At 52.4% G+C, this 24,924-nt stretch overlaps 1 protein-coding gene across 6 annotated transcripts; it reads left to right on the forward strand.

The window, feature by feature from the left end:
- Positions 1 to 305: 305 nt before the first annotated feature.
- Positions 306 to 24,893, forward strand: kmt2d (lysine (K)-specific methyltransferase 2D). 6 transcript variants are annotated; one of them, XR_009713742.1, is made up of 55 exons: positions 306 to 470; positions 2,454 to 2,536; positions 2,941 to 3,052; positions 3,137 to 3,339; positions 3,424 to 3,539; positions 3,624 to 3,786; positions 3,903 to 4,074; positions 4,175 to 4,289; positions 4,422 to 4,600; positions 4,673 to 4,959; positions 5,450 to 5,551; positions 5,664 to 6,352; positions 6,423 to 6,536; positions 6,615 to 6,728; positions 6,819 to 6,923; positions 6,997 to 7,178; positions 7,412 to 7,576; positions 7,689 to 7,798; positions 7,900 to 7,941; positions 8,017 to 8,205; positions 8,311 to 8,481; positions 8,564 to 8,686; positions 8,779 to 8,903; positions 8,980 to 9,115; positions 9,195 to 9,272; positions 9,347 to 9,424; positions 9,487 to 9,645; positions 9,726 to 9,795; positions 9,887 to 10,125; positions 10,209 to 10,282; positions 10,399 to 10,449; positions 10,545 to 12,125; positions 12,221 to 12,394; positions 12,652 to 12,791; positions 12,866 to 14,580; positions 14,670 to 14,793; positions 14,950 to 15,031; positions 15,102 to 15,168; positions 15,261 to 15,493; positions 15,634 to 18,462; positions 18,547 to 18,696; positions 18,762 to 18,926; positions 19,000 to 19,147; positions 19,227 to 19,308; positions 19,391 to 19,563; positions 19,640 to 19,764; positions 19,826 to 19,952; positions 20,024 to 20,145; positions 20,214 to 21,522; positions 21,599 to 21,735; positions 21,878 to 22,008; positions 22,080 to 22,401; positions 22,476 to 22,514; positions 23,044 to 23,152; positions 23,388 to 24,893. XR_009713742.1 is itself a non-coding variant. In XM_061272626.1 (55 exons), the coding sequence occupies exons 2-55, from the start codon at positions 2,488 to 2,490 to the stop codon at positions 23,478 to 23,480; spliced, it is 14,724 nt and encodes a 4,907-aa protein (XP_061128610.1). In that variant the 5' UTR covers positions 308 to 470; positions 2,454 to 2,487; the 3' UTR covers positions 23,481 to 24,893. The 6 variants fall into 6 exon arrangements, 5 of the variants coding, with proteins under 5 accessions (XP_061128610.1, XP_061128613.1, XP_061128611.1 ...); XM_061272626.1 differs by having other exon boundaries at positions 308 to 470; positions 22,476 to 22,549; XM_061272629.1 differs by having other exon boundaries at positions 308 to 470; positions 22,116 to 22,401; positions 22,476 to 22,549.
- The last annotated feature ends 31 nt before the right edge of the window (positions 24,894 to 24,924 follow it).

Here is a 24,924-nt window from a genome sequence, read left to right on the forward strand (position 1 = left end):
CGACGTCAAATGCGTGTTTTGGCAGTGCAAAAGTGCGACCTCGCCAGAAGGATTCCACAACACAAGTGGCTAGCTGTTAGCATTGAAGCTACATCCACAAGCTCGGTCGAGTGTTCGCAGAAAAACAAAACACTTATGGGGACTTGTCGTGGTACTAAGAGACGTAACGGTGCCTCGCGATTGCTGTCTGTGTCTTGCAGTAAGCCGACGCGGCGGTGAGCTCGCTCAGGTAGCCTTCTCGGCGCACTTGAGTAAAGTGTACTAAGGACCGAGTGAGTGAGCGAGCTCGACGGCAGCCTTCCGCCCGTGTGCACTTCCCCCACCTTCTCTCTCCCTCTCACTCGCTCCAGCCGGCTAGCCGCAGCGTTAGTCCGCTACATAAAATGAAGCGACCAGAAGCATTACGGGAAGCTGCCGTGGGGCTCTTTGGATTTTGCTGATGTACGAGGAGACGCTTTTGTTTTTGTAAGGTCAGTGGCGTCAATCGGGACTTTCCCCAACTTGCCGTGGCAAGCGTAAATCGAGACACACTAACCCTGACCTTAGACCGGGTAATGTTGGCTCCGCTCTCGGTAGCATTTAGCTGTTAGCTTGTAGCAGATGACGCGGTCTACTTGCTGGGGAAGTAGCCGTGTTACCTGGGCGCTAACTTCGGCTTGGTTTATGTTCCTTGGTGACGGCGTTCGGAGTGTTTTAGTTGAAGTTAGCAGGTGTCAATTCCAGAAGTGAATGCGGTTATGCATGCGACTAAGCGTAGTTCTCGCAGTTTTGACTCTTCGGGACACTTAGCTGCTACGTCACCATCGCTAGTTGTTCGATTTTCCGTTTCAGTCCGTCGCTAGGGATGTGGACTAGGCTATTTGCTGGACCCGTACGAAGCCCTCAAATCGGTGTTTACATTGAGTAATGATTCATACGGCTGTTAGCATCCAGCCGTGTTATGTTTTCTCTGGGAGATATTGTTTACGATGTTCTATGCGATTACCAGCACAATACGATCACCACGAAAGTTATTTTGTTATTACTTTCAGTGTCAACCCAGGTTGCTGTTTTGCCATCACTCACCACTTTCGCGAGACACTACCGAATGCATTTTCGAATCCAAAGCTTACGAATTAACTAGCTTTTCAATTCCCCACCATGTTCTGTCGTTATCGCGGAGTGTTTCGACTTGTCACATTTTATTCGATGTCGCCTCTCTCCGCTCTTCCGCCAAATTTACTCTATTGTTCACCTTTTGATTTTTGGACCAACCAAATGGCGTTCATTAAAGTTAAGCCCAAGGTGGTGTTTTGTTTTTAAAATATGCTGCTGACATGTGCAGTGTTGTGTATACACGTGATATTCTTCTCGGATTTAATAATGTTTATATCTCCGATGCATGACAAACACGTGAAAGACATTCGTCCGTCCACCAGACGAGTTTTTCTCTCTCCAAAATGCGGTGTGTGTGTAAATGGCAGCACATTTACTTGGAAACTATTTGTTCTGTAACTTAGCATAGTTGCAGCACACACTATATCACACTGCTGGCGCCGCGCACGTTCATTTGTTGTTTTTTCCCCCCTGCCATTGGAAGACTATCATCATGCGAGCACACATTGGGGACACTGCCATGTTATTATTCGGCTGACACGGGGCTGCGTGCAAAAAGTCGCTTTCCATCGACATTGACGGTTCGTAGAACGCAAGGTCGCTGGCTAAACACGACCCACGCTACGGTTCCGTGTTATTTGTCGTGTTGCAGAAACAATGGCGAGGCCGTCGTTTGATTTACTGTACTGTTCCAAGTCGATGGCGTGAAGCTCCAAGCGGAACCTTAGTGTGAGCGACTCTGTTTCCGCACGACAACGAGAGCGCTGCAACAGGAAGCTCGTAACGCGGAAGTTGTCTTTTCTTTGTGTATCTTCAATATAGGCAATCTTTTTTTGGGAAGGTGGAGGCATATCTGAAACGCCCCAATTAGTTGTTACGACATATCATGTTCAGTTTATGTTGGCAGCTAACCGGTTTGCAATATGCATTGCTGGGTGAATAAGCACTTTGTGTTAATTCCTGTGTATCAACTTCCTGCATCACTCGCGCTCATTTGCTCAATTTTCGATTGCATTAGTGCCCATGTTGGTCAATGACTCACGCCAAGCCACATTACTTTAGGACAAAACTGGATGCATTCATGTATAAGGTGGTCGGTACGGAGTAATTAATACTTGTGTTGATTTAACATGGATTTTAATAAACATTTGCATTTAAATAAGGGAGAATCTGCATGTTCTTGCTGTATGGATGGGAAGTCATCCATTTTATGTATTGTCTCATTATCTAGCTGTCCCTTTTGTTACGGAGATGGACATGTTGCGCATGTCATAGTAATATGATTTCAGGAGGTTGTTATTCTACTTAATAGTAGTGGTATTGCATTATTTTAAGACATCTGTATTGCGACACCGCAGATCTCTGTCAAGGAGGTCAAAGTCAGTTTGGGGGATGGACGAGCAGAAGTCAAACTGCGACGAAAGCGACTCTGAGCCAGCAGGTAATTTCTTCAGAATTCCTTCAGTCAGAATTTCTTAGAATCACATCTGCAATATTTTGCACTGTGAAGTGATGCCTTCGACTGTCACGATAATTAGTACACAATCATATATATTATTGTACAATGAATCAAATGGACAAGAGAGAATAAATTGTCATTTACACGTATGTCATCGGCATTCAGCCATTTATTTTTGTTTTGTTTCCTATTGCCCACGAATAGGCGCTATGCGATGTTCTTGAGAATTAAAAGTTAATTGTCCTCAAAAAGGGTTCACCTCAATTCAGTGGCAATAAAATAAATAATGATCATATCCCCCTATTGTGCTCGTTTTTTGGTAATGTGTTGTCCGGGCCTTAAAAAATGTGTTATCATGACGGTCAGTGTTTGAATGTATTTTTCAGCTGATGACAACGCTCCCGCTCGACAAGTCGTCCCCTCTGAAGGAGACCCCCAAGCTCTCCCCGCTGCTGAGGATGTGTCGGCTCCGACCGCCGCATCTTCAAGTCCACCCGAGTACGTTCCTCCTTCGCTTTGCTCGCCGGTGCCGCTTCCCGTTGACAATATTGAACACGGAGTCTTTGCTCGTGTTTTGCGTAGGGAGAGCGTGAGGGCTTGTGCTCTTTGCAATTGCGTGGAGCGCAGCCTTCACGGACAACGGGAACTCCGACACTTTGAGTCGACTTCCGAAGCGCCGACCCTCCGACCGTCTGCTTCTCGGCCGCCACCGCCCGGAAATGACGAATTGTCTTCCATTGGATTTTCGGACACCCCCTCTCTGGCGTCACTATTTGATGACTCAGGTTAATTTCCAGACAACAGTTGCTCCCTCAAATTCCCAGATGATGTCTGTGGACGATGACCTAACGATGCTGTTTGGAACGCAGGGGCTTGTTGGGTTCATCACTGGTGTGCGGTGTGGTCAGAAGGAGTTCAACGAACGGACGACGACGGCGGCAGCTTGGTGAACGTCGACAAGGCTGTTATCTCAGGGACGCAGCGGGTAAGTCCCCAAAATGGATTCCGTGTCAAAAGATGAGAACAAAAGTTTTCATGTCACACCTGTGGACGACGGTTTTTCTTTCAGCTTTGTGAATACTGCAAAAGGCTGGGCGCAACCATTCGATGCCATGCCGAGGGCTGTTCAACCTTTTACCACTTCCCCTGTGCAGCGGCTAGTGGTTCCTTCCAATCCATGAAGCAGCTGGCCCTTCTCTGTCCGCAGCACATAGACCAAGCCCAAGACTTGGGTAAGAAGCATCTTTCTTAATGCCGTCAATTTAAAATTGAGGCTTCAGTTGTGGTTTGCGCACCAGTTGGAGCCGCCGGCGTTGGCGTGATGTTCATTCCATTTTGACTTTCACAGCAGGGGAAGAGTCTTGGTGCGCCGTGTGTGACCTAGCAGGGGCGCTCGCAGACTTGTTGTTCTGTACGGGCTGCGGGCTACATTATCACGCGGCCTGTTTAGAGATCGGGGCCACCCCCATACAGCGGGCGGGGTGGCAATGCCCGGAGTGTAAAGTGTGCCAGACCTGCCGGTGAGTTCCAGCCTGTCAATGCGATACCCCAATATTCGCTTCACATGCCGTGTCTTCTCGGGTTGTCACGCCACTCATTTGCCTCGCTCTGATTCTCCAGACAACCAGGTGAAGACTCCAAAATGTTAGTATGTGATGCCTGCGATAAGGGCTACCACACCTTCTGCCTGCAGCCCGCCATGGATTCTCTCCCCACGGATCCGTGGAAATGCAGAGTAAGTCATCTTTGTCGTCTGTTAAAGGCGGACCCTTTTTTAAGAAAAAAAAAAAGAGTTTCAAGCATTTGCAGTTAAGTTTTTCGGGCGACGTCGATCAAGTTTTTCTCTCCGCTTTGTCAACCCTTTCAGAGGTGCCGCGTATGTATGGAGTGTGGCGTTCGTGGACTGGTGTTGCCGGGCTCGGCGCAGTGGTTTGACAACTACGCCGTGTGCGAGGCCTGCCGGCGCCAGCGCGGCGCCGTCTGCGGCGTATGCGGCAAAGCTGCGCGCCCATCCGTGGCTCTTCAGTGCTGTGCCCTGTGCCACAGGTTTGTTCAGCGATCACACGCACACTGCTCCTCTGTGGCTTCTTTCAGTCAAAATCTCTTTTCTTCTCTCAGGTGGGTGCACAGAGAGTGCGCGCTGCCGGACGTCAAGAGCATTTGCCTGCTTTGCAAGGAGGATCGACATCAGCGTCTCACCGACACCCACGCAGCTGAAACTCACAGCGCAGAGGTCACGGAAGATGCCGAGGGGCAGCTACAGTTGGTGGAGATGACCGTCCAGACGGAGGCTCACGTGACGGCGGAGGAGCAGGCAGACGCAATACGAGGAAAGCCGCCGGGCACGCCGGATGTGGGCGTGGCGGGCGCCGCCACCGCCGAGGAAGTGACACCCATGGACCTAGGTCAGTCCCCTGCCCATCACAATTAGTGCTGTCACGACGTAGTTCCAAAGTCTGACTTTCACACGAGACTTGATTTTTATTTTTTTTTATAAAACCCTAGCACAGCAGTTAAGCTAGCCGATGATATAAAACCATTCTTGTCGCTGCTGAGATTTGCAGTCTTGTTGAAAATATAAAAATTGCTCCACAGAAAAAACAAATTCTGTGTCTAGTTGCAGGGTTTAGCCAGCTTTTTCAGCTGGGCGAGGCACCAGCACACCCATCCGTCCACTTAGTGAGGATATGATCCATTAAAGACGGATGGATCCTTTTGGTTTTGACAATCGGGCACCGCGGTATTTTGCAGCCGCACAACAGCGGCACAATTCAGACCGAGACGATTTGCAGCAATACACGTGTAGAGAGGAAAAAAAAGTTTCTTCTGTGTAAAGTCCGTAGTCTTTATAAAATAAAATAAACAGACCTTGACCAGTTTTTTCCTGCTATGTAGATGCAGAGGCTAATGCTCTTGGGCCAACGGATGTAGGCGACAAATTCTCAGAGGAGGAGCTGAAGATAGAAAAAGCCGAGTGCATTTCAGAGTGGTCTCCAGGTAGGAAGGGCCAACTGTTGACCTACATACTTGTGCGTGGACAAAAAGCCGGCCGTGGCTAATGAAAGATTTGTAAGTGATTCAAGTAATAACATGCATTCCTTAATCCTAGCTGAAGAGTGCTCGAGCAAACAAGGCGCCCCTTGTCTACCTACTGATGAAAGGCCAGCGGAAGAAGCGGTCGGCCGTGTGATCCGAGCTGCCCCCCAGAGCTCCGCTGCCGCGAGATGCTCTCCAAATCCCCAAGTAGAAGAAGAAGAAACACTGGAGGGCGCTGAAAATATGGAGGTGGACAAGGAGGAGACTCTTCTTTCTGCGGATAAGCCTCTATTAATAAAGACTGCTTGCGGTGGATTCCAAAGCGTGCAATCATTCAGTAAGACGTCGCCCGACTCGTCACCTCCTCCGGCATCTCTCGACAAAGCTGACGAGCGGGACACGAGTCCGTGCCGGACGCGCCGGGCGTCGTCGGACACTCAAGACGGACGCTCGACCGGCAACGCGGAGGAGAGGCTACTACCTCACTCTGAAGACGAGGAAGAGGAGGATGATGAAGACGACGACGAGCCAATGAGAAGAGACGGGCGCGACGAGGATGAGGTGAAGCCGGAATTGCTGCTGGATGACATGTCCAATGAGAGCAGCAGTGGTTTCCTGGGCTCTCCCGGGGAAGCGGACGCTCACCTTTCTATGGAGCTCGGCCGCTCCGAAACGGATGACTCTCTTCCCTTTGAACCCCTGGGAATTCACGCCGAGAAGGTGAAGCGCCGGGGCTCCCCTGGCCGCTCAAGGGTCAAACAGGTCAGTGGATTTTCTCGCGTACCTCGTGTTGGTTTTACACCGTCGGAGAATCACCGTGTGGTCTTCTCAGGGTCGAAGCAATAGTTTCCCCGGGAAGCGCAGACCGCGAGGAGGCGGCGGAGGGCGAGGGCGGGGTGGCAGGTCTCGCCTCAAAGCCATGGCCTCTTGCATCGACGCCTTCTTGGTGAGACGAGTTCTGCGTCCCAAATCATGTCAAAAACATCACTTTAACGTTTTTTTTTTTTTTTTAACTTGTCCTCAGCTAAGCATGACCACCGACTCTGGAATAAGTAAAGAGGAAGATGACGAGGAAGACGACACCATGCAGAACACAGTGGTTCTTTTTTCAAACACTGACAGATTCGTCCTGCTCCAGGTATCGCGCCTTCATTATAAATGCATTAATTCAAATTTTTGCGTCACAGTCGAAAATGCATCTCTCTTTTTTCTTTCCGCTGTGTTTCAGGATATGTGTGTGGTGTGCGGCAGCTTTGGAAAGGGTGCGGAGGGGCAGTTATTGGCCTGTGCGCAGTGTGCTCAGTGTTACCATCCTTACTGTGTGAACAGCAAAGTACATCCAACTCCTTCAATTTGTTTTTCCATTGCTTTCAAAGTGGAGGTAAAGCAAACACTATCTTTTGTAGATCACAAAGACGATGCTGCGCAAGGGCTGGCGCTGTTTGGAATGCATCGTGTGCGAAGTATGCGGAAAGGCTTCGGACCCTTCCCGTCTGCTGCTGTGCGACGACTGTGACGTCAGCTATCATACCTACTGCTTGGACCCGCCCCTGCACACAGTACCCAAGGGAGGCTGGAAATGCAAATGGTAAAGAGAAAGAAAGGAAAAAAATCTTTGAAAGCTTTGTTCATCATTGTAACTTTGAATGAGGTCAAATGGAAATGAATTCCTGGAAATTTGCATCTTATATAAAACAGACGTTGCATTAGCTATTCAGAGGCGATTTACTAACCCCTTTTGTCAAAGACAAATCATGACTCATTCTCATTGGTGCACTTTTTCTTTTGGACTATTGCATGGATTAATTGTGATTTTCCAAGGTGCGTGTGCTGTATGCAATGCGGTTCCAACTCGCCGGGTTTCCACTGCGAGTGGCAGAATAACTACACCCACTGTGGACCCTGCGCCAGCCTCGTCACCTGTCCGGTTTGCAGAGAGAACTTTATGGAGGAGGAGCTGCTACTGCAGTGTCAACACTGCGACCGGTGGGTGGCGCTCACGAGAACCAAAAACGCCAAATGAAATAATGACGACGTCTTTCGGATGTGTTTTCCTCCATAAATGACTTTATTCCAAATGTCACTTGGCTCTTTAAAGATGGGTGCATGCGGTCTGCGAGAGTTTATATACCGAGGACGAAGTGGAACAAGCGTCCGATGAGGGCTTTGCGTGTACGTCATGCAGCCCGTACGTTCCCAAACCTGCGGGTGAGTCTGAAGCACACACAAATGACAAAACGTTCTGGCATTGTTGCTGGATGAAAACGTGGACCTGATTTTCTGTGTTTATTTATTTCTCCCCACCATAGTCGAGTCGGCCATCATGGCTTCGATAAGGATCAAAGAGCCAGGTTAGTGAAATGCGCGGCCATTCTTTTTTATTTTTATGTTGCGCTCGATTGATTCTCACCTGGTGAACTTTACAGAGCCGCAGTTCTACCGCTTAGAGGGTGTTTGGCTGACCGAATCGGGGATGTCCCTGCTGCGGACCATCTCCATGTCTCCCCTGCTGAAGAGACGGCAGCGTCGCTCTCGCCTCGGCACTTTGTGTTGTGAAGGCGGAGGCCCTGATGGGATGGACGTGAGGGAGGAAGGCGAAGGGGAAGAGGGAAAAGGTTGGAACGTTTTTTTCCGCCTTATCGATTAGCGTCCGACCAGCCGTATTTGCGTTAGAAATGCATTTTTTTTTTTTTGTTCATTGATTTATTTGATCTATCCAGTCTGTGGGGAGTCTATGGATTGTGACACGAAGATGGAAAATCCCGGAAGCCCTGACAGAGAAGGTGGCGTTGATGGAGGCGCAGACGGCTTGGCTGAATGCGATGTTCTCAAAGGCGGCGTAGACGATACAGAAGATGGCAAAAAAAGAAAACGGAAACCCTACAGGCCCGGTAGGCTCACTTTTTTTTTTTTTTTTTAAGCTAGATTAAACACATTCTTTCGAGTACGTTTGACGTGAATTTGTGCCGTTAGGAATCGGAGGCTTCATGGTGCGACAAAGGAAGTGTCACACACGCTTGAAGAAAGAGTTTTTTGCCCAGCTAGCTGGAGAGACTACGTTAGACGGGCACCCAATAGAGAGAACCATCGAAGAGGGTCAGTTACAAAAAATGAATTTTCATGTCAGTGTGCTCATATGCAATCATGATTTTTATTATTTTTTTTAAATGTCTTAATTGTCGCTGAAGTAGGACCCCACCCTGACACGGATAACATCATGGACCCTAAACCATTAGAGGGGGAGGAACAGGCGAAGAAACGTCGAGGACGAAAGAAAAGCAAACTCGAAGACATGTTTCCATCTTATCTCCAGGTTCGTTAGTCTGTCTCGGTTTTCGTCCTTGCGTGAAATCCACGTGTGCAATGTTTTTATTTTTTTTTATCTGCAGGAAGCTTTCTTTGGAAAAACGCTTATCGACTTGAGTAAGAAGGCCGTATTGACGAGCCCCGGCCAGAGGCCAGCTGCATGCATTCTTCAACCTCCATTACCGCCACCATCCGCTTGCAAAACGACTTCCCCGGAAAGTAAGGAATCAACTTGAGCGCGTAGTTTAACGACAAACGAGTAAGCATTCCCGTGTGACCTTTTTCTGCGTCTCGCTAGCCGAGGCCAAGGATGGGATGGTGCGTCATCTCAAGCAAGAGGGGCGTGAAGCCCCGCTGGCTCAGGGAGAAGGTGCAGGTTAGGAAGCGAAACACTTCCACGCGCAGCTTACTCGGGAACTGCATTGTCAAGACCCGTCCGTCCTTTTTCAGGAGTCTCTGCGCCATCCTCAACACCCAAGGACCTCGGGTCAACCGACCCTCGTGGCTTTGATGCGGACAAACGTGAAGGTAATGGTTGTCGCCGAGCCCGGCAGATATTTCAGAGGCGTTAAACCCTGTCTTCACGTTAGGTCTTCCACAAGGAGTAGAGAATCAGGATTCGGAGCAGTTTTTCCGGAAGGTGCTAGGAGTGTCCGAAGGCTCCACCTTGGAGGGTATGAAGCCCATCTCAGAGGGCAATAAGGGAGAACTCAATTGTGGCGCCCTACCACAGAAAGCTCTCCTCTCAGGTGTGTAGAGCGGGACTCCTGCGCTTGCATCGGAATTGTGATCATTTGAAGCTGGGACTTGAAATTGACATCTTTTGTAGGTTCTCTGCCCTCAGCTGGAGTCATGGACGCGTTCCCCGCCCTTTCTCAGTCACCCTTCTTTGATATGCGGTAGGGAGAGCTACTTTTCTTATTTAGTCACGCACAGTGCATGAGTTATTTCTGAATCGTGGAGATCTTCAACCTGTTGAATTGTGTTCAGGGAAAAAGGAGGGATGTTCAGCCCAAACGGCGGTGAGGAAAGTCCTTGGGCTACCCCGTCTACCCCGGCGACTCCTTCCTCGCCGCCGACCCCCACCGAAGCGGAAGGCGACGGGCTGTCCTACAACCAGCGCAGTCTCCAGCGATGGGAGAAAGACGAGGAGCTGGGAGAACTCTCCACCATTTCTCCCGTGCTTTATGCAAACAGCAACTTTCCCACTCTCAAACAGGACTACCCGGGTGCGTGTGGGCAACAATCATTATTTGATGAACGTTGTTTCAGCTCGAAGGTGTTAGACATACGTCTCGTATTTTCTCCCCAGACTGGGCGAGTCGCTGTAAGCAAATCATGAAGATCTGGAGAAAAGTGTCAGCAGCTGACAAGGTTCCTTTTCTGGTACGTTTTTCTTAACAACAACAACAACAAAAAAGTTCTATTTGATTACATTTTGCCAAAATGTATTTCTTTCTGGGCTGCAATGAATTTGATGTCGCATGCTTTTGTTTCAACAGCAAAAGGCCAAAGACAACCGAGCAGCTCAGAGGATCAACAAGGCACAGAAGGTGAGTTCAAGCTTCTCGTAGCGGCGGCAAATAATAGTCGGAAGCATTGTAATCTCGACCTTTTCTCTCTCGTTTCGACTTTTCGGACCTTGTAGCAGGCAGAGAGTCAGATGTGTCGACCCGTGAAGGCGGAGCCAGTGCGTATTAAAGGGGAAAGACCCAGTTTACATCTGCAGATCCCCCCGCCTTCCGGATCGACGTCCATGTCGTCTCAGCCCAGCTCGGCGGAAAGCCCCTTTCCGTTCCCCCCGGATTCGGGATCCTCCTCTGTCTTTTTCTCAGATGGTTTCACCAAGACGCCGGGATCGGCCGAAATCCGTACGGATCCTTTTGCCAAGCTCCCGCCTCAGTCGCCACGTTGTCACTCCCACCCGCCGACTCCTTTATCCTATGCCGGGGCAAGTCCCGTACAGGCGTCCTCCTCAGGTTATTCCGCTTCCGGCCCACAGGGTCCTCCTCCTCAGGGACGGCCAGCTAGTCTTGGCCCCTTTGACATGCAAGCAGGGACTTCAGGAGCCACCAGACGGGCTCAGCAGGTTGACCCCTATTTCAGACCGCAATTACAGCATCAACAGGTTCATTTGTCGCAATCTCAGCAAGGCTCACAAGAGTCCCTCACAGCTCTAGCGAGTCCTCATTCAAGAAGTGCCGGCATGGGCATCGAGTCCCCCATTTTCTCGCCGCCGCATAACACGCACTACGGAGACCCTCAAAGAACTCTGCAGACGGAATACGTTTCATCCCCGGTACCGTCGCTCGCCTCCTCGCCCGCCAGCCAGTATCAGGGGGAGATGAGCGCACCTTCTCCTCGCACCGCTCCCGTCGGAAGACCTGACCTCGCCGCTGGGTCCCCCGCTGGGATGCTGGAGTCCGGGGATGGATTGTTTAAGGCGCCCTTGACACCACGGATGCACCAAGGGGACGGCACGACGCTTCCTTCTGGAGCCTCCCCGAGCCACCCCTCTGAAGGCTACAGGCAGTCGCCCTCTCACCCGTTCTCCGACCACCCCAATCAGTCTTCACTCGCTCCCAAGTTGCAGTCGGGTGACGCCGGTTGTCTCGGAGCCCAGAGACACCCTGTAACGCAACAGGAACTGTGCTCCAGGGTTCCCTCCAGCCCGCAATCCCAGGGCAGCTGTCAGTCTCCCCACACGCCCGGAGGCCTCTCCAACGATGCCTATTCCGCACAGTCTCCCGCAACCCCACGTTTCCAGTCCCCGGATCACTCGTCGCAGCCACCTTCCAGGCCACAGTCTCGAGACCCGTTCGTCAGCGTCCACAAACCGCCCCCCCGCCCCACGTCTGCTGCACCCGACGGAACTGCAAGTTTCAAAAGCTCACCTAATCCAAATCAGTCCCCTCAATTACATTCCAGCGGTAGTCCCATCGGGGATTCCCTATCTGGCAAACCCTCAGCGCCCCCGCCTCCGTTTGGTCCTAGCGCAGGGACGACTCAGATATCCCAACAGCAGGCACCGGGTCAGCCGCAGCAAACGCAGCCGACGGCAATCGCAGACATCTACGCTTCTCGACCGATACCTCTTTCCGGATCTCAAGAAGTGGCGGCTGTCCGCCCTCAAGATGCACCTCATCAGCCATCCACTCAAGAAATGTCCGACGTGCAAGACCCTGCACTGGTGGGCCTGAGCCCTTCAGAGCTGGAGAAGCACCGACAGGTATTCAAGTATTGGACTAAAAACAAAACAAAACAAAAAAAGGTTCTTGTCCTCCTCCCATTTGTCGTTGTTAATGGATGTGTTTTTGCATTTAGCGTCAGAGATTGAGGGAATTTCTCATCAGACAACAAATGCAACGCAACACCATGCGACAAGAAAAGGAGGCAGCCGCAGCTGCCGCAGGCAACGCGTCTCCGGGATGGCCAGGAGCTGAGACGGCTGCTTTTCAACAAGATAAGCTCCACAGAGCACCGCCGCCTTATCCGCAGGTGCAGTGAAAGCGTCGCTATCTCAATGCTGTCATGCTGGGAAGTCTCAAGCAGGGGTCACCAAAAAGAAACATTATAATTAACACAGCTTTTTTTTTTTTTTTTTTTTTTTTTTTTTTTAAGACTTGTCTGGTAACTCTAATGCCATTCGTGCAAAATAAGAACAAAAAAACAATTTACTATTTGAATGAATCAGCAGCTGAACACATTAGTGGGCGGGGTGGCAAAGTTGAACATTTGCTGTCTTCATGAATTAGGATCGCGTGGCTGTAAACACGGCGGCTGCTCAGGCCGCTGCTCTGGGAAAGATGCCCGTGAATGCCAGCGGCTTGGGTGACAAGCTCATTTGCCCACCATCCACGGGAAATCCCGCCATCATGGATCCGAGTGCACTCAGGTATGCCCTTAAACTGTCAGTTTAGCAAAATCGGTCAGAAATATCACTCAACTTTTTACATCTCTGTCCTTCAGGCCATGTGGGCCCAACAAGCCTCACGGCATGTTTCCTCGTCCACCGTTCCCTCCTCAATGGCATGCTGCAGGACCAAGGAGGTTCCCCCACCCGGGTGTGGACGCGATGGCCATAAGACACAATCTCACTTCTCCTGTCAACATCCAGGCGATGGAAGCTATGGGTCACCCTCACCCCATCATACCGGGGCATGGAGGAGACAATATGCAACCAATGGGCCAAGGACCCCCGCCGCAGTTTATCGAATTAAGACACAACTCGCAGAGGCCGCCGCTCCGACCTCAGTTTATGCCTCGTGGACCTCAGCCCAGACAGCGTCTGTTTGTCCCCCAAGACATGCCAGCGCCTTACGTTCAGCAGCAGCATCCCGGAGCACTGGCCGGTGCTGTTCCATCTCAGGGAGGTATCGACTCCCAATTGAAATTATTACCTCAGCAGTCTGCAGTACCGGGAGCGCAGCAGCCCCAGGCGGTACTTTCGAGTCCCAGCACTCCCGGCGCCGGACATCGGCAGCTCTCACAACCGAGCCTCGTCGCAGAGCAAAACCAAGAACACAATGAGGCACTACCGGAGCCTGATCTCGAGGGCCTCGGGGTTGCCCCGGGCGAGGCCGGTGTGGAGGATGAAGAGGATTTAGCTCTTGACTTGGACCCAGACAAAGGAGATGACGAATTGGGAAACCTGGACAACCTGGAAACGAATGATCCACATCTCGATGACTTGCTTAATAGTGACGAGTTCGACCTGCTGGCTTACACTGACCCCGAACTAGACCAAGGAGACCCCAAGGATGGTTTCTCGGACCAGCTGCGTTTAGTCGAAGCGGAAAGCGAAACCCCTTCATCGGCCTCTGGGTCCGCCGTAGCGGGACAAGTCAAGTTAGAGTCTGGCCAGAGGTCCCTCTCGACGACACCGGCCTCGCCGGGCAGGTCATCCACCCAAAGGCCGCCTTCTCCTAACACAGCTGCCAACCTCAAAGTCAAAGTCGAACGTCTCACCCCTCAGCTCCTGTCAGGACAGAATGCCGTTAAAGATGAAATCTCTTTACTGCTGGGTGGGAACGCAACTTCGGCCTTGCCAGCGCAGCAGGAGCACCCGTCAGCTTCTCTCAGTTCTGTTCGTTTAGGGGGGCTTCCATACGCTCTACAAGCTCAGGACGGACCCTTGCCTTTTCCCGCGGTGGCTGCGCATGCCGACATCGGAGACGACGCGCTGGACTTGCCCGACGTCGGAGGACAACACTCTGCTGCCGTCGACTTGGCCAAGGTAGAAAGCTCGTTGGATGGCGAGTTGCCTCTCCTGATACAAGACCTCCTGGAACATGAGAAGAAGGAGCAGCAGAAGCAGCAGCAACAACAGCAGCAGCAGCAACAGCTTAGCTCCCTTCACCAGGGAGGCATGGCGCCTCATTTTCCCTGCCAGCAGTCAAACTCACAAGCGCCAGTACCGTTAATGGTGCCGCAACACCACCGTCCGCCACCGCAATCCGCAATGGCCCCGCCCGGCATGGCGCCGCGTGCTCCGCTCATGGCGCCGCATCAACAACGGCTTTTGGGAAGCGCAATGGCGGCGGCGTCGCCTCACATGGCCATGAGTCAGCAGCAAGCGATGGTGAAAATGGGGCAGCCAGGAATGCACGCAGGGCTCAATCATCCACCCCAGCAAGCTGTGATGAAGCAGTCGCCCCTGGCCAACAATTTCTTCCCAGACAAAGGTAACCCCCCTTTATCGGCAATGATTCTGCGATAACCGATTTTTCGACGTACTGTATCAAACCGATATCGCTTTGGCCGCGCTTTGCAGATTTAGACAAATTTGCCGACGATGACATCATGGATCCCATCGCCAAGGCAAAGATGGTGGCCCTTAAGGGTATCAAGAGAGTGTTGGCACAGGACCCCATGGTTGTGCCCCCGGGCATCAACAGGTATTTCAAAGGAGTTTTGTTTTAATCTGTAAATAATACGTCTGTTTATTAGTCTTCATACAATACGGCTGAAGTAAGCCCAATTTCCCCAAAAAGCTTTGTGCTAGACTGACAACTGTTTATTGTGTTGAGTTGCATGTTTTGCTTTCTTTTCAGGCAACAGGTTTCTCTACTTGCTCAAAGACTGTCATCTGCTTCCGGCACAGAGCCAGGTCAAATGCCATCCGTGCCTCCGAAGGTAAGCTGTGACTCTTGTTTGTCATTTGACGACGGCATGACCCCATTGAATGCATTCTTGTTGCCTTCAGGAGGGAGAAAGCAGCGATCCCACCCAGTCGAGAACAAACCCTCCTCCGTTTGTTCAAGGAATCATCAGTATGTGCTACACTGCCGGTTCCGCGTTACTGTTTATGCTATTTGTAATGTACCTGAAGTGCAAAGGTCTAAGGTCATTTTTCCGGTTTCAGATAATTCCGAACAGCACCAGTATGAGGAATGGCTTGTCCACACTCAGCAGTTACTCCAGATGCAGTTGAAGTTTTTGGAAGAGCAAATCGGGGTCCATCGGAAATCCCGTAAGGCGCTTTGCGCTAAGCAACGCACCGCAAAGAAAGCCGGCAGAGAATTTGCCGAGTCCGACGCTGAGAAACTCAAGTTGGTCACTGAAGAGCAGAGCAAAATTCAGAAACAGCTTGACCAGGTAAGTACATCTCAAAACGTATTTATTCTTTATTCATTTATTATGATTCTCAACAGAGCCAAATCCCTTTTGGCTTCTGCTTTTTTTTTTTTTTTTTTAATCATTAAAAACACCAACAACAAGTATTTCTTTTGCTCCAGGTACGGAAGCAGCAGAAGGAGCACACCAATCTCATTGCTGAGTATAGAAGCAAGCAACAGCAGCAGCAGCAGCAACAACAACAAGGTCCAGGTCTTCTAGCTCCTGGACATTCTGCACAGGCAACCCCACCTCACATGTTTCCCAAGTTACCTGGCCAGATGGTGATGGGCCAACAGGGAAGTCCAGTCATAAGCCAGCACCACGGTATGGTTCCCCAAGGTGGAATGCCCGTCCGGATGCCGCAAGGTCAGCCTTTCATGGGAAGAGCCCAACCTCAGCTTCCGGTTGCTCTCGGAGCCAACGGTGCTCGGCCCGCGTGTCCCCCCGGCGCCCCGGCGGGATTCTTTCCACCGGGGCCAGCTGGAATGCAAGGTGCTGACGCCAGGCTTCTCCAAGAAAGACAGCTTCAGCATAGGATGCACATGGCAAAGCTCCAGCAGCAACAGCAAGCCATGATGGGCCAGCAGCAACACCGAAATCAACAGTCGGCCTTGATGACCCCGACGCAGCCGGCCTTGATGGGGAATCCACTCGGATCGCAGCAACAGGAGATGTTAGCCGGTCAGGTGACTCAGCAGAACATAGCTCAGGTTCCACAAGTAATGGGTGCAGGTCAACCTGGGGCTCCACCGCCACAGAACTTTAACGCTGGCCAGCCCAATAACCAGGCTCCAGCCATGGTGGCATCCCAGCCCCTGCTGCCTGGGACCCTGCCAGTGACGCAACAACAGAGGGCTCCGATGATGGGTCAGCAGGGAATGAATGTATCGCCGGGTCATGCTATTCTCGGGGGTCCCCCGGCTCAACAGGCTCAGCTGACTCAACAGCAACAACAGCAAAACATTCTGGCACAACGTGTGTTTTCTTCTCAGCAGCAGCAGCAGAATGTCGCCAAAACATTTGCTCAAGTTCAGCAGCAAAGGCAACCGACGCCATTGATGAGCCAATCCGGCCACGAGCAAGGAAGGCTCTCCCAACCCTCCACGCCACAAATGGGGTCATCCCCTTCAACGGGTACGAGCACGCCTCAGCCCTTAGGAGCTTCGGATAGTCAAATGGTGGAGACGAAAGAGGGAGACCATCTCAGCGGGGATAACCAAACCCCATCGCAGCATAGTGGGTCGTCCACCCCCAATCACGTCAGCCAGGGAGGCTCTGCGAATGATCCGCAAGCTGAGTTTGGGCCACAAGTACCTCAGCAGCAGCAGCAGCAGCAGCAAGACCAGGCGTATTCCATGCAGCCGTCACTTCCTGATCAACAAAGCAGTTTAATGGTAAATCAACAGGTGGGTGTGGCTCAGCAACATCAACTGCCTGCCGCTGCTCTACAGAGGCAAGATTCGGGGAGTTCTGACAAGCCCACTTTGATGGTGGTTAAACAAGAAGGGACATCTGCGGAGTTCTTAGCCCTCCAGCAGCAGCAGCAGCTGCAGCAGCAACGGCTACAACCAGTTCCGAACGTCACGCAGCAATCCCCCGATCCCAACATCCAGCAACAGTCTGTCCTCATGAATCATCCTCAACAGCAAAGCCTCATGGCACAGCAGCAAAAACAGCAGGCCATGATGGCCATGATGAGAGCTCAGCAGCCAGGCGGGATGGTGCAGCAGAGGCCCGGGCTTCCAGCTGCAGCCGCACGCACCCCCATCAACCTCCAGGTGCAGGCTATCATTGCCCAAAATCCACACTTGCGCAATCTTCCCCCCAATCAACAACTGCAACACATCCAAGCCATGCTTGCCCAGAGACAGGGACCTGGGATGCTGCGAATGCCCATGGGTCAGGGACCCCAAAGTCAGCTGCGACATCACGCCTTACCCGGACAGGCGCCGCACGCTGCAAAACAAATGCCAAGAATGGAAGGGCAACACGTTCCGTTTGGCGCCATGGGGAAGCCGGGAGCGATGTGCGCTCAGCAACAGAGCGCCCCGCCTCACTTTCAGCCCATGGCACCGCAAATGGGGCAGGCGATACAACATCCGGTTATGAGGGGGCAGCTACTGGTGCCGCGCTCTCCTGTGGACCACAGCCGCATGATCAGGCCCACATCGCCACGTCAGTCGCTACCCGGCGATCTCAGAAGCCCGCTGGGCCAAATTATCGGGATGCGCCCGCCCACCCCGAACCAGCACCAGCAGCAGCCACTAACGACAGCAGCGGGGATCCGTACGCAGGGATCCCCTTCTCACGCGTGTTCCCCGAGAGGTTCTTTCGGCATGAGCCCCACCCACCCCACCTCCCCGCACCCGGCCCACGTCTCTTCGCCGTCGTTAGGCGACGGCCGGGCCGGAAGGGGAAGTCCGTACGGTCAAGTCAAGGCGTCTCCACTCAGGTCACCGGGAGCCAAGACTCCATTTGAGTGCGCAGGGCTGAAAGTGGAATCGCAGATGTCGTCGCTCGGCGAAGCGCCGATTCCAAACGGTCCGCAGGCGGAATCGTACGCTCGACAACAGTCGCCGCATGTCGCAGATCCTCACCCGCTGCGTGGCTCCACGCAAGGGGACCTGTGCAAGTTGACCCTGCAAAACATTAAACAGGAACCAAGGGAGGTGCACTGTGACGGGGCAGGAGAAGCCGCGTCTGGTGCCATCAAGCGAGAAGCCACGGGCGACTTGGTTTCTTCAGGGAGCAACGCTGCGTTCATGAATGCGGATGACAGCAGATCTGAAACGGGACAACAATTGCTCCAGAAGCTCCTGAGAACAAAGAATCTTCAGCTTGCTGCCCAGAGGCCCTCTGATGGCATCCACAATGAGATCAATGGCCACATCAACAGCAAACTGGCAATGCTGGAACAGAAACTTCAAGGGACTCCACGAAATATGGAGGTCAGTTTTCCTAATCTTTCTTCTTCTTCACTGAGTTCTTCTGTGGAGGAGTATATACTATATAGTTCTTTTCTTGACACTCAGGATTTGCAGTCTATTAGCAAAAGGACTCCGGCCCAAAAGCCAAAGCGCACGAATAAAGCACCTGGAGACCGGGGCTTCAACGCACGCAAGAAGAATAAGAAGGAAGAAGTTGGCAAAAGTGCCGAAGCACTCTTAAAGCAACTCAAACAGGTACACGCACATTTCTCAAGTGATTGCTTCCGTACCGGCTGCTAATTGGGCTTTTACTTTGCCAGGGTCTCTCTCTGCTTCCCCTGATGGAACCTTCCATCACAGCCAGCCTGGATCTGTTCGCTCCTTTCGGGAGCAGCCCGGCCAATGGCAAAGCCCAACTCAAAGGGTCTTTTGGAAACGCCATGCTGGACAACATCCCCGACTACTATTCTCAGTTAGTCACCAAGGTAAAGCCGAGGTCAAATCTTGTGGTCCTTTTGCTCGGGCCGTTGAACAAGGTCGGATGGTCTTCCCTCACAGAGCAACCTCAGCAACCCGCCGACGCCTCCTTCCTCGCTGCCGCCGACACCTCCGCCTTCTGTGCAGCACAAGCTGCTGAACGGAGTGACTCCCGGAGAGGAACTTTCTCAGGGTCCGAAAAATGCAGATTTGAAAAACAAACACATTGGTAAAAACCCGGACGTTTGCATTGAGTAGTTGCCCGAAATGTCACTTGTTAAATGTTCTCAACTTGTTTGTGCGTGCAGAAGCGGTGAGCGAGGAGACAAAGAGTGTGGACATCCTCGCGGCGCTTCCCACTCCGCCGCATAACCAGAACGAGGACATCAGGTACAGCAGGCTGGCTTCTTATCTGCCGTCTCGGATGTTCCTATGCTCTGAAGCGAAACGATCATTTTTTTTTCTCGGACAGGATGGAAAGCGACGATGAGGACGCCCCAGACAGCATCATTCCGGCGTCCTCCCCGGAGAGTAACCTCGGAGAAGAAACCCCGCGCTTCCCTCGCCTGCGTGAGCCAAAGGAAGAGGAGACGGAGAGGGCCATCTCCCCCGTCATTCCCCTCATTCCTCGCACGGCCATCCCAGGTAAAAAAAAGATTTGTCTTTGAGTATAACGGAGAAGCTTTCAGCAACACGACAACGCCTTGTTCTCGCACGTTAGCCTTCTCGGAGAGCAAACCATTTGAAGCGGCCGACGGCCGAGCGGTTTCCATCTCCAATCGCTGGGATAAGGCCAAAAGTAACGAGGTGGCCGTCACCTTCACGTTGTCCTCCATGGCAGCCAAGGTACGACCGGGTTCCGACCATCTTGTCCCCGCTCGCATCGCTGACTGAAAAGTTTTCTCAGAAACTGAACGACGTGATGGCGGCCACGGCCCGGCTGCTCAAGATAAGAATGCCGGGGTCATACGAGGTGACCTTCCCTTCTCAGAACCCTGGAGTGGATGATCCTGGAAAAGGGCCCGGACAGTCAGGTAGGCTCTTCTTGGAAATCCAGCATAGTTGACAATTGAGCTCAGCTGATTCCTTCCAACGTGTCTTCCAGGTGCCTTGTGTCTTAAGGACAACGCCTCATCCGGTCAGGACGAGTGGTTACGGCAATTTGACGTGTCTCTGCCTGGCTGCACGTTGAAGAAACAAGTGGACATTCTGGCACTGATCAAACAGGTCGGTCGAAGCTCACTCGGATCAGCTAGCGCAAGTTTGACTTTTCGTCTGATGGCATTTGCTTTCAGGAATTCCCGGCCAACGACGACAAAACAGTCCAGCACTGTTATACCACCAACGTAAACGACTTGGATGTGCGCCACCTTCCCATCATACCGGTGGAGGAATCCCCGCCTCCGTCGCCATCCCCTCCCCGTCCTTCGACCCCAGCTCCGCTTCCGACCAATGAGGTGGAACCTTCCAAAAAGCCGGGCGTTAAAGTCTCATCCCCCTCGCCCGCCTCTCCGCCCGCTGTTCAGATCAAAACGGAGCCGGAAAGCGACGACTCGACGCCGTCGACACTCGCCGCTCCAGAGACCGATCGCCCCGCGGCTCCACCAGAAGAGCCCCTAACGCTCGTCGCCAAGAAGGAGGAAGGGGTCGGCGACCCCCTCACGGCGGATCCCGCCAGCCCGTCGGAGTCCTCTCTCAAGGTGGTGAAGCAACGCAGGCCTCTCTCTCCCGACGAGGAGCTCTTAGTCCCCCACGTGAAGAAATGGAAGGGCATTCGCTGGAAGCGGCTGCAGATCGTCATCTCCATCCGCAAGGGCGGTTCCAAGAAGGAGAGCGGCCGCGAGGTGTTGGAGCTGATGGAGCGCCTCCGCATCACCCTGCGACCCGAGCGGTTGCCGCGCGATAAGCGCAAGTGCTGCTTCTGCCACGAGCAGGGCGACGGCGCCACGGACGGACCGGCCCGCTTGCTCAACATCGACGTGGACCTGTGGGTGCACCTCAACTGCGCCCTGTGGTCCACCGAAGTATACGAGACGCAAGGAGGCGCGCTGATCAACGTGGAGGTGGCGCTGCGCCGCGGCTTGCGCACGCTGTGCGCGTGCTGCCAGAAAACGGGCGCCACCAACAGCTGCAACCGACTGCGCTGCCCAAACGTCTACCACTTTGCCTGCGCCATCCGGGCCCGCTGCATGTTCTTCAAAGACAAAACCATGCTGTGCACCCAGCACAAGCTCAAGGGGCCCAGCGAAGACGAACTCTGCTCTTTCGCCGTCCTACGCCGGGTCTACATCGAGCGTGACGAAGTCAAGCAGATCGCCAGCATCTTGCAGCGAGGGGACCGCGTCCATCTCTTCCGCGTCGGCGGCCTGATTTTCCACGCCGTCGGGCAGCTGCTCCCTTCCCAAATGGCCGTCTTCCACTCGCCCACCGCCATCTTCCCCGTGGGCTACGAGGCCACGCGTATCTACTGGAGCACGCGCGTGCCCAACAAGCGTTGTCGCTACCGTTGTCGCATCGGCGAGGACGACGGCCGCCCCTTGTTCGAGGTGCGTGTTCTGGAACACGGCATGGAGGATTTGCAGTATCGTGACATGACGCCGCAGGGTAAGACTCCAAATACACTCCGTGCTCGCTCCCCCCCCGTGGCGGAGACTAAATGTTCCGTCCCGTTTCTCCGTAGGAATCTGGGAACAGGTGGTTCACAAGGTTGCCAAACTGCGAGACGAATCCTCCATGTTGAAGCTGTTCACCGAACACGTCAAAGGAGAAGAAATGTTTGGCCTCACCATTCACGCTGTCATGCGGATCACCGAGTCGGTAAGAATCCAAATATTTGGAGCTGCCGAGTGGTTAGCGCATCCGTCTCACAGTTGTGAGCTTCTGGGTGCAAATCTCAGTGGCACGGTCTCGTTGGCCAAAGCACATTGAACACCATTTTCTCGCCTTTCTCGTATCGCAGTTGCCCGGCGTGGAGAACTGCCACAACTACCAGTTCCGATACGGCCGTCACCCGCTGATGGAGCTCCCTCTGATGATCAATCCCACCGGTTGTGCTCGCTCCGAGCCCAAAGTGCCCACACAGTGCAAAAGGTACGTTCGGCCTCGTTGCGGCCCTTGTTTGGTCAAAGAGGCCATCACCTTTTTTTTGTTTGTTTTTGTAGCGCTACTGAGCGCTTTTCTTTGCCGTCTGTGCCCAGGCCGCACACCTTGAACAGCACCAGCGTGTCCAAGGCCTACCAGAGCACCTTCACCTGCGAGATGAACACGCCATACAGCAAGCAGTTCGTCCACTCCAAGTCCTCGCAGTATCGGCGCCTCAAGACCGAGTGGAAGAACAACGTGTACCTGGCTCGCTCCCGCATTCAGGGCTTAGGTCTGTACGCCGCCAAAGATCTGGAGAAGCACACCATGGTCATCGAGTACATCGGCACCGTCATCCGCAATGAGGTGGCCAACCGCCGGGAGAAGATTTACGAGTTGCAGGTACGTGCGCCCGAGGTCGCGCCGCCACAAAATGACCCGAAAGCCCTCCGGCTCATCTTCTGCCTTTGTCCCAGAACCGTGGCATCTACATGTTCCGCATCAACAATGAGCAGGTGATTGACGCCACTCTGACCGGCGGCCCGGCTCGGTAAGCAATCCTGACCACGAGTTGGCTTAGCAAAAATAGAGAGGTTGCTTAACATTTTGCATCCGAGGGCCAATTCAATTATTGTATGATTGTCTTGTATTACATAAACACAACGAGGGATCAGTAGAAAGTGTTGATTCAATACGGTTGCCATTTTTTCAGGAGTAACAAAAACGCCTGAATATTTAAAAAGCGGAGACCGTTTGCAATCACGGGGCTTTTTATTTTAATGCGGAAAGTTGTGTGATTTAAATTCTGATGTTCAGCCTTCGACCAAACTAGTTTCATCTCATAAACGTTGCTCAAGTGGAGCAGCAACGCGTACAAACAGTATGGCGTGTAATTCTCCATACTATGTAGTTCCCCAACAGATCCAACAGGTGGCACTGCAGAGAACAAAGCGGGTCAAATCTTGTGAATTTGCTGCAAAATCATGTCATTCCGTTTTGTGTCGCCCCCCCTGTTTAATTTTCACCTTTTCTTCCCCACGGCAGCTATGTCAACCACTCCTGCGCTCCCAACTGCGTGGCTGAAGTTGTGACCTTCGACAAGGAGGACAAGATCATCATCATCTCCAGCCGGAGAATCCCCAAAGGAGAGGAGGTATTTGCTGCGCGTCCTTTCACTCAGGAGGCCTTCATGTTCCAGGTTATGTTCTCGGTCGCTGCTCTCCTCCTGTCGTCTTGATGCGCTTGTCGTGTTTTACGCTCATTTTATTAAGAGCGAGTTAACGACGCTTTGTGACGACATGACGTAAATGCAAATGCGCCGGCGATCGGCTTCTCGACGAAGCCCTTACTGCGACCGAGGCGTGAGCGGACGTGTTTGTGCATTGCAGCTGACCTACGACTACCAGTTTGACTTTGAGGACGACCAGCACAAGATCCCGTGCCACTGCGGAGCCTGGAATTGCCGCAAGTGGATGAACTGAGACGAAGGAAGGAAGGAAGGAGCATGGCCTCCTTTCTGCACCAAAGCCTATTTTTGTTTGTTTTTAAACTTGACTTTGCCAGTGCATAAGCTGCTCTCCCCCAAGCGGAGGAAGGCTGGCCTCCATCTTGGGACGACTCCGAGTGACAGTAGAGCATGTAGCCAAAGGTTTGACGAGCATTAATCATCGCAGCACCACCTCCGCTCTTGATGGTGGACACCACAGCAATGGGGCGGCGGGTATTTCCACCCCCCCCCCCCCCAATCACAGTTTTTGCTTGGCCCTTTAAGAAAAAATATTGGGAACAATCATGACAACAAGCGCCATGCATCAACAATGAGAAAACAAAGAAGCCATTTTAAAACCCTACAAATGAACTCGTAATGCAGTTCTACTTTGGACCTACAGTACTTCCCATCTCACTTGCGATCACACCGCCGCCCGTGACAAAAAGGCCCCTCCGCCCTGCCCCGCCCTTCCCCGCCCCCTCATAGAATCATCAATAAAGACGACGCCGACGTTGGCTAGCGAGACAATCTTGGTTGAATATGAACTGTTAGTGACTCCGGAGGCGCCCCCGGTGCGCAGTCCGAAAAGGTTCGTCGGACCCGGTCTACCTCATTGATCGAAGCGGGGAAGTGACCGCTTTGTATAGAAAAAAAACGAAAAGAAAAAAAAAAAAAAAGACAAAACTTGACTGCTACTGTGGAATGAAAGTGGGGTCGGGAGGGGCCGTTCTTGGACAAGCAGGGAGTCTTAAGCAGCAGGTTTGCTCCGTCTACTCTATGCTGATGATCATTTACGACACGGAGCCCACCTGATGATGATGATGATTATTATTCGTGACTTATTTATACAGAGGAAGCGTTTTTGATAAGCATTACAACTAAAAGGCAATCAGAAGCTCAGCATCGCATCCCGCCTGCCAACGCATCATCCATCTCGATCCCCTTCGTCTTCTTCTTGTCCGCCGCCGGCGGGTGGACGCACGCACGACTACTAAAATGTCCTCTTTCAATCAATCACATCCTCCGTCGGATTTTACGGAAAAAAAAACATTCTACTGTTGTGGGTCTTCCTTTTGCCTGAGTGCAGCCTGCGGCGTTTCTACTTCCCACGTGCACGTGTGTGTGTGTGTGTGTGTGTGTGTGTGTGCTTTTCTAGCGCCGGTCCTGTCCTCCAGGCTCAACCGATGGCAGGGAAAGACTAATTGGATGAAAGGGCATTTGTTTCCTCGTCTACCTGAGAGTCGAAAGGAAAAAAAAAAAAAAAGTCTTTAAAGGGAGCTTTACTAAAAACGTCCCTCACTGCTATGTTACCCCTTCCTTCCCCAGGAAAAAAAAAAAAAAGAAAAACCCAAACACCTCACAGGATGAAAAGAAAAATGCAAACTTGTACAAATGTATATAACGGTTTATGCATTTGGGGCCTGCGTAGCCAGCAA

This window comes from Syngnathus typhle, linkage group LG2, assembly GCF_033458585.1.
Source record: "Syngnathus typhle isolate RoL2023-S1 ecotype Sweden linkage group LG2, RoL_Styp_1.0, whole genome shotgun sequence".
NCBI classification, from domain to species: Eukaryota; Metazoa; Chordata; class Actinopteri; order Syngnathiformes; family Syngnathidae; genus Syngnathus; species Syngnathus typhle.

What these genes read in the sequence shown, in the direction of transcription:
- kmt2d (XM_061272626.1), top strand. Translation starts at nt 2,488, where the DNA reads ATGGACGAGCAGAAGTCAAACTGCGACGAAAGCGACTCTGAGCCAGCA. An exon ending in ACAGAAAGCTCTCCTCTCAG is followed by an intron (nt 9,646 to 9,725) that starts GTGTGTAGAGCG and finishes CATCTTTTGTAG; the next exon opens with GTTCTCTGCCCTCAGCTGGA. An exon ending in TCTTAAAGCAACTCAAACAG is followed by an intron (nt 18,697 to 18,761) that starts GTACACGCACAT and finishes TTACTTTGCCAG; the next exon opens with GGTCTCTCTCTGCTTCCCCT.